The sequence below is a fragment of the Labeo rohita genome, chromosome 12 (assembly GCF_022985175.1).
Source record: "Labeo rohita strain BAU-BD-2019 chromosome 12, IGBB_LRoh.1.0, whole genome shotgun sequence".
NCBI lineage: Eukaryota > Metazoa > Chordata > Actinopteri > Cypriniformes > Cyprinidae > Labeo > Labeo rohita.
Genome location: NC_066880.1, coordinates 1,539,438 through 1,552,318, shown reverse-complemented (window position 1 = coordinate 1,552,318; position 12,881 = coordinate 1,539,438). Strand labels below are relative to the sequence as shown.

The following is a 12,881-nucleotide window of genomic DNA, read 5'->3' as shown; positions in this document are numbered from 1 at the left end:
CTCTGATCAGCATAATCTCACACGTCCAGTAGCAAAACATACGCAGCCGTCACAACATGGCCCAGATTCAGCAGGTGTGGCCCTCTGTCCCAGCCATTCACAAAAATATGGAAATGTGTCCCAGTTACAGCCGTTCGACTCACTCATGTCCTTCAAGAAACTCCTATTTGTTCTAGTTAGTCCTAGAACTTTTCTCAGCCAATCAGCTTGCAATGATCTGGTTGCCATAACAACGTCAAAACTAGTTAACAAGCAGAAAGTTACAAATTGAGCTTAAATGAAACATATGATATAAATTAAATTAAATTAAATTAATTAGAATAAATAAATAATAAACAAATTCTATATTAAATAAACCGTTATATATTTTGTTTTAGATTGTTTCACACAATAAAATGATGAGATGAGAAATATAAACTAAAAATTAAATTAAATTAAATTAAATTAATATATAGATATATAATAAATCTATAATTAAATTGTACTGCACCATATATATTGAATAAATGTATTAGATTTTGGACTTTGGGATCAGATAAAATAATAATAAATAATTGAACTTAATAATAAATTAACTTAATACATTAAATTAAATTTCTGTTAATTACGAAAATTAAAATAAATAAACAATAAAATTCTACATTAAATAAACATTTCTGTTTTAGATTGTCTGATGCAATGAAATGAGATGAGAAATATAAACTAAAAATTAAATTAAATTAAATCAAATTAAACAAATATACATATATATTTTGGGCTTTGGGGTGAGATAAAATAATAAACTAAATAAATTAAATTAAATTAAATAATACATTTATAAATTTATAAAATTAGATTAATTAAAACTTAATTTAATTTTCGTAATTTAATAAAATTAAAATAAATAAATTAATTAATAATTCCATAATAAATAAACCATCATATATTTTGTTTATTAAATTAAATTAAGTTAAATTAAAAAGAAAAACATAAATCAAAAAAATACTGTAATTTAACTAAATTAAAAAGAAAAAAAATTGAATACACTGAATTAACAAACATATTTTGTTTTTGATTGTCCCATGCTTTGGGATGAGATGAAAAATAATTACATTTAAATTACTAAGTTACAAAATAAAATAACTAAATACATAAATTTATTAATGTATCTGAATTTAAATAAATAAAATATTTTAAAAAATATTATAGAAAAATAAATCAATCTATCTATCCATCCATCCATCGTCCCCAAAATATGGAGCACTAATTATACCCTATGCATGTTCTTTCATTCCAATAAAATAAATCTTTTTGAACTAATGGGCATCTCCATAGCATTTAGAGGGATTCCCATTTGAGACCAATCAATGAGGGCCGTTAACAGTCGATCAATCATGAGTGTTTAGTGCTCACTGATACCATGAACACTGTATTTACATGAGCAGCTGCCTGTCTGACACACTCCATTCTCATTACTAACAAATATTACAACCACTGTTTATATGATAAATATAGACGCAGATGTGTCACAACCGACTGTCAGGAACTCTGCTTCCATTCAGGGGGAAAACAGAGGAAAAAAAATAGAAAAAAGAGAGAGAGATAGAGAGAAAGAGAGAAAGAGAGAGGACGACGGAAGGGAGGGGAGGGATTGTGAAAGTAGATTTGGCGCTGACCTCCTTCTTAATGGTGTTCCACTAATGGGACTGTTTATGTGATTGGGGGGAGAGAGAGAGAGAGAGAGAGAGAGAGAGAGAGAGAGAGAGAGAGAGAGAGAGAGCTTTTATCCGCATGCCAGACAATGTGCAGACAGACCCCGTCCTCCCCAAAACAATAACACGCTAAAACACACACACTCTCACACGCTAAACCACATACACACTCACAACAAATCTTCAAAAACCATGAAAAATTTGACAGAGAATACACAGAAAGATAAATTTAGACAGATTCATATAAAGATAGATATAAGATAAACCATAAATGTAACAATAAATCTAAGATATAATTATAGATAGAAATAACAACAGTTATAAGATATAACAATAGATAGTCATATATGACGTTAGATTTAACAATATGCACACATTACAATAGATAATAGATGATATGATACAAGATATAACAATAGATATACACAATATATAACAACACAAAATATAATGATATATAAACAGCGATAAATATAATGAGATATAACGATATATTGACAATGATACATATAACGATAAACGTAAGCTATAACGATATATATACACACGATACATATAACAATAGATATAAGATGTAGCGATATATAGACAACGATAAATATAATGACAGGTATAAGATATAACAATAGACATAACGATAGATATAAGCTATTACGATATATAGACAACGATATAACGATATATATAAGATATAATGATTTACAGACATGATAAATATAATGACAGATATAGCCATATACAGACATAACGATAGATATAAGCTATATCGATATATATAGACAGCGACAGACATAAGTTATAACGATATATAGACAACGAATATTCAAGAATTTATCTTCCAAAATCTGGCAGTAAGTTTTGGGAGTTCATGTTTAGTCTCTTATCCTGAAAAGTCTGACTTGCAGAGATGGACTAAAATGAACTCCCAAAACTTACTGCCAGATTTTAGAAGATAAATTCTTGAATCAGAGGCACAAGAGGATGTGATGCTTGTCCTTCAAGAGTCACTCTCAACTTATCTGTCTCTAAAGCATATAAAAAAACTGTCTTCATGTATTTCACAACACGTCAGCTTGTTATTCTTATTAAGTCAGGGGCATTTTTTAGGATTTTTTACCAAGCAAAGTCTCTGAGAACCTGACACATTGCACTTCTGAAGACTCCAGGTAGGTTGCAGTTCTGGAAAATGGTGGCGCTGGAGAACTGGAAACGGTTCCTGATGGTGTCACACCTAATTCTTCACCTTAATTCCTAATTCTTTTGCAGTTAACATGCATCTTTTCTTCTCCACCTGTTTTTTCTGACCATGCAGACTCAACAAGCATTTCTCTGTCCAATGGTCAAGCCTTAACTTTGCAAATTCTTGTAATGCATTAGTATTGCATTCTTCTCATGGGCATTTAATAATTTGGACTTTTCAGTCTGGGTTAAATATCTTTTTTGGCTCATTTTAGCTGTAAACGAAAACATGCCTAATAATTCTGCACACCTGAATATAAGGAGTTTTTCACTTCCAGCCTTCACGGACAATTATATATCACATATAAATGATTAAATACAAAATTAACAGTAGTTACTAAGACTGATGTGGTTTGGAATTGGTAAAATGTGTTTGGAAAAAAAATATGACCAGAATATCAACATGCCTAATAATTCTGCACACAGTGTAGACAACGATAAATATAACGACAGGTATAAAATATAACGACAGATATAAAATATAACGATAGATATAAGATAAAACGATAAATAGACAATGATAGATATAAGCTATATCGATATATATAGACAGCGCTAGACATATGCTATAACAATATATAGACAATGATAAATATAACGACAGGTATAAGATATAACAATAGACAACGAAGATATAAGCTATAACGTCATTTAGACTATAGATATAAGATATAACGACATATATATACAAAGAGACAAGCTATAACGATTTATAGACAACGATAAATATAACGACAGATATAAGATATAACAATATATAGACAACAATAAATATAACGACAGATATAACGATAGATAAAAGCTATAATGATATATAGACAACGATACATATAATGACAGATATAAGATATAGCGATACATAGACAATGATAAATATAACGACAGGTATAAAATATAACGATATATAAGCTATAACGACATATAGACTACGATATTACAATATATAACGATATAATGATATACAGACATAATAAATATAACGACAGATATAACAATATACAGACATAACGATAGATAAAAGCTACAGTATAACGATATATATACAACGATAAATAAAACGACAGATATAAGATATAAAAATAGATATAACGATAGATAAGCTATAACTTTAAATAGACAACAATAGATATAAGATATAATGATATATAGACAAAATAATAGATATAAGATATAACAATATATAGACATAACGATAGATATAAGATATAACGATATATATATCGATAGATATAACGATAGATATAAGATATGATATATAGACATAATGATAAATATAAGGATAGATATAAGATTTAACAATATATAGACATAATGATAGATATAAGATATAAAGATATATAGACAAAATGATAGATATAAGATATAACGATATATATTTACAGCGATAGATATAACGATAGATATAAGATATAATGATATATAGACAATCACAAATATAAGGATAGATATAAGATATAACAATATATAGACATAACGATAGATGTAAGATGTAACAATATATATATAGACAGCGATAGATATAACGATAGATATAAGATATAATGATATATAGACAATGATGAATATAAGGATAGATATAAGATTTAACAATATATAGACATAATGATAGATATAAGATATAAAGATATATAGACAAAATGATAGATATAAGATATAACGACAGCGATAGATATAACGATAGATATAAGATATAATGATATATAGACAATGACAAATATAAGGATAGATATAAGATATAACAATATATAGACATAACGATAGATGTAAGATGTAACGATACATATATAGACAGCGATAGATATACCGATAGATATAAGATATAATGATATATAGACATAATGCTAAATATAAGGATAGATATAAGATAACAATATATAGACATAATGCTAAATATAAGGATAGATATAAGATATAACAATATATAGGCATAATAAATATAAGGATAGATATAAGATATAACAATATATAGACATAATAAATATAAGGATAGATATAAGATATAACAATATATAGACATAACGCTAAATATAAGGATAGACATAAGACAACGATATATACACAATGACAGATAAGACATAGCAATATAAAGATATAATGATATATAGATATAATGATAGATATAAGACATAACAGATAGACAATGATAGATGCAACAACAGATATAACAACAGACAGCAAACATACATGGATGGTCGGATGGACAGATAGACTGAATGATATAATGATACATATAACAATAGACAGAACAGTAGAATGGTGTGTGATCAGAGCATGAGCTGATCCACACACACACACACACACACACACAATCAGCAGGAGCTCTGACAGTCTTCAGCACACTGACTCTAATCATTTACTCTGTGCTCTTCAGCAAAAACAGCATCTGTCCTGCTTCATTCCTCCTCACACCGTGCTTCTGCTCACAAAAAAAACCACGCTCATGTGTCACCCAGTTCTGCTGAACCCAGGTTATTAAAGTTTGAACCAGTTCACCAAAACATGCTTACTCAAAACCTAAAAATACTGCACATCAAACAGTACTAAAGTTTTACCACTCTGAATAATTCAAAAAACAAATAATTTTGTGAACAATACAAGTGATTCATTCAGAATAAATCCACGCTGACTTGCAAGTTTCAATAAACACTCCAGGGTGATTTTTACAGCACACTGTAGCCTTAAATCAAAAGAAGAAATGTGTTTGCTCATGAACATCAGCTCATGTGTGACGATGGCTGACATCTGTAGCTCAAACACTGAAGTCTGCACAGGACAGCATCATGGTTAATGTGTCTGTGGACAGACGGCCTTTGTTTGTCCACGTGAGCGTCTGAGATGACCTGCTGCACAGCGGCTGACAACACACACACACACACACACACACACACTGATCTTATCTGCCTGTTTATCTCCAATCGCTGCTTTGACACACACACACACACACCATAAACCTCCCCATTACACAGACAGTGGAAACCCGCTGTGTGTCAAACAAGCAGCTCTATAGCCTAGTAAGGTATCCTTGATGGAGAACACAATCCCAGAATGCACTGCAACAAGATCAGTGAAAACGATTAATCCAGCATAACTAAAATTGGGCCACAGTATGGCACAGAGAGACGCTGCCTATGTACACTACTGGTCTAAAGTTGTAAACAATGTAATATTTTTGAAAGAAGTCTCTACTGCTCACCAAGGCTGCATTTACTTGATCAAAAATACTATAAAATTGTAAAATATATTTGCAATTTTAAATCGCTGTTTTCTATGTGAATATATTGTAAAATGTAATATATTCCTGTGATCAAAGATGAATTTTCAGCATCATTACTCCAGTCTTCAGTGTCACATGATCCTTCAGGAATCATTCTAATATGCTGATTTCCTGATTATTATCAATGTTTAAAATCTGTTGAAAAATAAAATTTATGACAGTTGTGCTGCAAATATTTTTGTGGAAACTGTTTTCAACATTGATAATAATCAGAAATGTTTGTTGAGCAGCAAATCAGCATATTAGAATGATTTCTGAAGGATCATGTAATGACGCTGAAAATTCAGGTTTGATCACAGAAATAAATTACATTTTCACAGAGATACACACTGAAAAGAGCTATTTTAAATTAGAATAATATTTAACAATCGTTATTTTATAAAAACTTTTTTATACAATGTAAGACTGGAGTAATGATGCTGAAAATTTTGCTTTAATCACAGAAATAAATTAAAATCTCACATAGATACACACAGAAAAGAGCTATTTTAAATTAGAATAATATTTAACCATTTTTATTTTATAAAAACATTTGTTTATATATTTTTTATATTTAAGACTGGAGTAATGATGCTGAAAATTTAGCTTTGATCACAGAAATAAATTACATTTTCACAGATATACACAGAAAAGAGCTATTTTAAAGCAGAATAATATTTAACAATTTTTATTATAAAAACACAATTATTTAGATTTAAGACTAGAGTAATGATGCTGAAAATTCAGCTTTGATCACAGAAAGAATTTGAATTTTCACAGATACACACAGAAAAAACTATTTTAAATTGAAATAATATTTAATTTTTATTTTATAAAAACACTTATTAATTTTTTTTTATATTTAGGACTGAAGTAATGGTGCTGAAAATTCAGCTTTGAACACAGGAATAAATTACACTTTAACATACATTCGCACAGAAAACAGCTATTTGAAATAGTAATAATATTTCACATTTTTACTGATTTAACTGTATTTTTAATCAAACAAATGCAGCCTCAGTGAGCAGAAGTGATTACTTAGAGGGGAGTTGACTATATATTCTGCATTTGCAGTCATTCATAGTGTGTATTCACGTTTTAATTATGTGCGAGCAAAACTAATTAACAAAAGGCAGAATCCTGTTAAACAACATCCGAATGTGAATATCATCATCAAACCCATCTGAAGGAGATCAGACCGGATTTCTATTTCAGGCTCAGATTGTATGCGAGACGCCTGTAGATTCTGCATGTAAATGCGTTTGTGGAGAAGAAAACACACTCTGATCACACACACTCTGACAGGTGAGTGTGTGTGTGGTCTCTAGAAAAGCACAATTACATAAGGGGATATTTCCCAGCTCAATAATGAATATGCCGCCTGTTGCTTAGCAACAAGCATCTGATTCACGCACACTATAGGAGAGTGACACGGCAGTTTGAATGAGGAAGATGCATGTATGAAAACAGAGAAAGTGAGAGGAGACGTGCAGATCGAGAGCTGTAATTAATGCAGAAGCAAGCTGTAAATCACTGCATAAAAATATATGCTCTAAAAATGTCAGAATCTTGTATTAAAGATACATTTCACCTAAAACATTCTGTCATCGTTTACTGACCCTCACATCAGCGTGAGTGCGATCGCAACAACAGTTCGACAACAAGTTCATACTGAGTAAGTTACATGGTAAACAATAGCATCTGTTTTTTGTTTTTTTTTACCAATGAAATAGTTCTGGATCAGAATATTTGTGTATCTCAGAGAAACACTCCTGAATGGATCTGTTTTTGAATAAATCATTTCAGGTGATCGATTCTATTTTTGAACAAATCATTTCAGTTTGTTCGATTCTATTTTTGAACAAATTATTTCAGTTTGACCGAATCTGTTTTTGAAAGAATCATTTAAGTTTGACTGGTTCTGTTTTGGAACAAATTATTTCAGTTTGAACGAATCATTTCAGTTTGATCGATTCTGTTTTTGAACGAATTATTTCAGTTTGATCTAATTGTTTTTTGAACAAATCATTTTAGTTTGATCAAATCATTTTAGTTTGATAAATTCTGTTTTTGAACGAATAATTTCAGTTTGATCGATTCTGTTTTCTAACAAATTATTTCAGTTTGATCGAATCTGTTTTTGAACGAATTATTTCAGTTCAAAATTTCATTTTAGTTTGATAAATTCTGTTTTTGAACGAATAATTTCAGTTTGATCTATTCTGTTTTTGAATGAATCATTTCAGTTTGACTGAATCGGTTTTTGAACAAATCATTTCAGTTTGATCGAATCTGTTTTTAAACAAATCATTTCAGTTTGATCGATTCTGTTTTTGAATGAATCATTTCAGTTTGACTGATCGGTTTTTGAACAAATCATTTCAGTTTGATCGATTCTGTTTTCTAACAAATTATTTCAGTTTGACCGAATCGGTTTTTGAACGAATCATTTCAGTTTAATCGAATCTGTTTTTAAACAAATAATTTCGGTTTGATCGATTCTGTTTTTGAACGAATCATTTCAGTTTAATCGAATCTGTTTTTAAACAAATAATTTCGGTTTGATCGATTCTGTTTTTGAACGAATCATTTCAGTTTAATCGAATCTGTTTTTGAACAAATCATTTCAGTTTGATCAATTCTGTTTTTGAATGAATTATTTCAGTTTGATCGATTCTGTTTTTGAACTAATCATTTGAGCGAGTAATTCAATGATCCAGTTCTATAGTCACATGATTAATTTCTAAACTAATTATAATTTAAATTTGAACGAAATTTTGCATAAATAAACTGAATCACTAAACACAAATGTGTAACCCTGGACCACAATAGAGTCATAAGAGTCAATTTTATGAAATTGAGATTTATATATCATCTGAAAGTTGAATAAATAAGCTTTCAATTGATGTAGGGACCTTTACTGATTAATTGCGATTAATCACATCCAAAATAAAAGTTTTTGTTTAGATAATATATGTGTGTGTACTGTGTATATTTATTATGTCTATATAAATACACACACATGCATGTATATATTTGCAAAAAAATATGTTATATTCAAATTATTTATATATAATACCAGTTGTATGTAAATACATGTAAATATTTTCAAAATATATACTGCATGATAAATATACACAGTACACACACATTTATTATGCAAACAAAAACTTTTATTTTGGATGCGATTATTTACGATTAATCATTTAACAGCTCTACACTGATGCATGGTTTGTTAGGAAAGGACAATATTTGAGACACAACTATTTAAAAATCTGGAATCTTGAGAAATATTGAGAAAAGTCACTTTTAAAGTTGTCCAAATGAAGTTCTTAGTAATGCATATTACTAATCAAAAATTAAGTTCTGATATATTTATGGTAAGAAACTTATAACATATCTTCATGGAACATGATCTTTTTTTAATATCCTAATGATTTTTGGCATAAAAGAAAAATCCATAATTTTGACCCGTACAATGTATTTTTTGCTACTGCTACAAATATACCCATGCGACTGGTTTTGTGGTCCAGGGTCACATATAACAACATATTTTGGGGAATTTTTCATGCAAAAGAAATATATATTTCAAATACAAACACCAATAATCCATATTGCATAACATATGCCAATCATCTATACTGCAATAAAGCAGAAAATGTTTAGATGTCTGGTTCAGCATGAAACAGACTCATATTTTTCCTGTCTGCTGTAATTGACGTCACAGTTCAGGGCAGTTACAGATGAATCACTCACAATCAGCAGGAACATGTATTAAGAAAATAAGCAAATGATTGATTTGACGTTGACATTAAATCAGCAGGTTCAATCAGAGCCGTGTGTTAGATCTGAACGGGAGAGAAAGGCTTCCTGAAACGTCTGGCCGAATGAACACAACTATGTTTGACAGGCCTGTAATGAAAGCAACAGCTGTGCTGTGTGTGTGTGTGTGTGTGTGTGGGCAGACTACACAATGGCAGTGAAAACTCAGCCTATTCCTGACCACTGGCTCCATGTCAAACATGAGGAAAAGACACAAGCGAAGCTCTCATACGTCTCTGCTCTCGGTGTTCCTGTCAAACTAACAGCATTTATACAGATGCAGGTGTAGCTAAATGTACAACTGTGCACAGCGGATTCTTTGAAAATCACTGCTTAGTCTTTAATAATTGTTTAGACGTGCAATATTGACAAAAATGATTTGTTTTGTACTTTGACTGGTTTAGGCCTGTCATGGATGAATAAAAGCGACCCTGGACCACAAAATCACTCATAAAGCTTATTTTTTATGCATAAAAAGATGAATAAATAGGCTTTCCATTAATGTATGATTTGTTAGGATAGGCTGAGATACAACTATTTGAAAATCTGAAATCTAAATATTGAGATCACCTTTAAAGTTGTCCAAATGAAGTTCTTAGCAATGCATATTACTAATCAAAAATTACGTTTTGATATATTTATGGTAGGAAATTTACAAAATATCTTCATGGATCTTTATTTAATATCCTAATGATTTTTGGCATAAAAGAAAAATGGATCATTTTGACCCATGCAGCGTATTGTTGGCTATTGCTACAAACTAAAGCCACCAGCAGGTGGCAGCAAGTCCCTGTCTTTATCAGCAATTATTTGAATCATTCATTTAAACGATTCGTTTAAATCAGCTAATCCATTTAGAAATGAAGCACGCAACTGTCTATGAATGGATCATTGGAATCACTGACTCAAATGATTCGTTCAAAAACAGATTTAGGATCAAAAGTTCGAAACCCAAACGAGATGCATTAATATTCCGCTCCGACTTTGTTCAGAACTATTTTTGTTGGCGAAACAGAAATAAGGCAGACAATGTTGTGTCTAAAATGTAACTCATTCAATATGAATTTCTTGTTTGTTGAACTGCTGTATAAATTCAGCTGCATTTGCGATTGTGCTGATATTCGGGAAAATGGCACGTATGCATGAGTAATATTACTAAACTATATCATATCTTTTTTATGATATAAAAGTGAATGAAATAGCGGTGTCTGTTTAACAATAGTGACTCTTTTTACTATATGATCACATTTCTGGTCTTAATGTGAACGATTCGAAAGTGCATGTTATTTAAAATAAATAAATAAAAGTTTGTTTTTCCATTTCTGGAACATCTGATGCAATTAGTACTGATTATTTGAACCGCTTGTCACCACACAGATCAAAATCACATTTAACCATATTTCCAGTTTCACTTCACATTACAGGCGTAAAATGAAACTAAACACGATTTGATCTCTTATTTACAGCTGTTTATAGGCAAGAACCAGGTTTTTCAGGAACACCAACTAAAATCTTCTAGGGGAGCAAACCCTATCAAGCAACTGCCTAGCAATCACCTAGAACGCAACTATTTAGTACAACAAACAACCTTTTAAGACTTTTTCATCCAGAACGTTTTACAATTTGGTAGATGCTTCATCTAAAGCCACGTTTCATGTTTTGTCAGTAAAACACTCATTTGAGTCTTCAAATATAAGGCTAGAAAAGATTCAAAGTTCATCTCAGTGACATTCCTTTTGTATTTTTCAACACTTTTTAAACGCCGACATATGACGCCATTGCGCTGCGAGCGACCCGAGTTCGAATCCCGGTTCGTGGACCTTCGCCGATCCCTTCCACTTCACTTGCTGTCAAAACTACTCTGTCCTATCCACTCAAAGGCATAAAACGGCAAAAATTAAATTATAAAAAATAAACATTTCAGATCTGAACAAATCTACATTCACACTGAGCACACTTTAATCTAAAGCGATTTCCAGCATTCGTTGCAAGACCAGACCTTGTTCAGCTGAACTACAAGAAAAAAGCAGATCAGTAGTTTGGACACTTTTCCACATGTCTGAATGATGAAAACACAGATGTGATGTGGTGACACAAATAAAAACTCTATATTTGAGCTTCTTTGTCACTCATACACCAACTTCAAGAGGTGATTTCAAAGCTGAAGGTGGAACGTGAGTTAAGACCATGAGAACACCTAAACTTTTGATCTAAAGCGGGTGTCAGTGGAGCGTTTTACCTTCTTTTTCCCCTTGCAGTGGCAGCACACCGTCCACAGGTACTTGAGGGTCCTCCAGAGCAGGATGATGAAGAGACCCCCGAAGAAAGTGACCATGGAGGAGGCGAGGAAAGCCCACCACATCCGCTGTTCTTTGTGGTCACAGGGCAATTCATTGGTGTAGGGGATGATCACATCCATGTTCCGAACCGAGGACGGAGGCGCTTTGAATTGGTTGGGGTTGATGGTCATTATTGTGAAGAGCCGCTTCTCATCACCATCATCATCATCTGCTGCTTCTTCAGTGGGGAGCATCGAGCGTCTTTCTGGAGATCCCGGCAGCGCCCCGCACCCGACGATCAGCCATGTTTGGCAGGGCCGAGAGCCCCGCGAGTGTTTGCCCGTGTGCGCGTCCTCTCCTCCCGCTGCGCTCTGCGCTCTCGCCCGCTGATCGGCTCTCCGCGCAACCGGTGAAAAGTCGTCCTCAAAACGCACGTAAACTCCTAGTGGAAACGCGTCGTCGCGTCTTCAAACGAGGTCGCACGTTGGATGTACATGATGGAAAACATGCCCGCGATTTAAAGCCTGCGCGAACGCCGTTTCCCCGGCGCGGATCTTTCGTGCGCTCTCATTCACTAACGTGTTGCGTTCAACTCCG

At 32.1% G+C, this 12,881-nt stretch overlaps 1 protein-coding gene across 10 annotated transcripts in view; it reads right to left on the bottom strand.

Annotated features, from left to right (window-relative positions):
- The window catches only part of LOC127173793 (calcium-activated potassium channel subunit alpha-1-like), a 110,855-nt gene extending 97,974 nt beyond the window's left edge, over nucleotides 1-12,881 (bottom strand). For all 10 annotated transcript variants that reach the window (XM_051123753.1, XM_051123755.1, XM_051123754.1 and 7 more), the window contains exon 1: nucleotides 12,245-12,881. In XM_051123753.1, coding sequence (XP_050979710.1) covers nucleotides 12,245-12,538 — 294 coding nt within the window. In that variant the 5' untranslated portion in view covers nucleotides 12,539-12,881. The remainder of the gene's footprint in view (nucleotides 1-12,244) is intronic.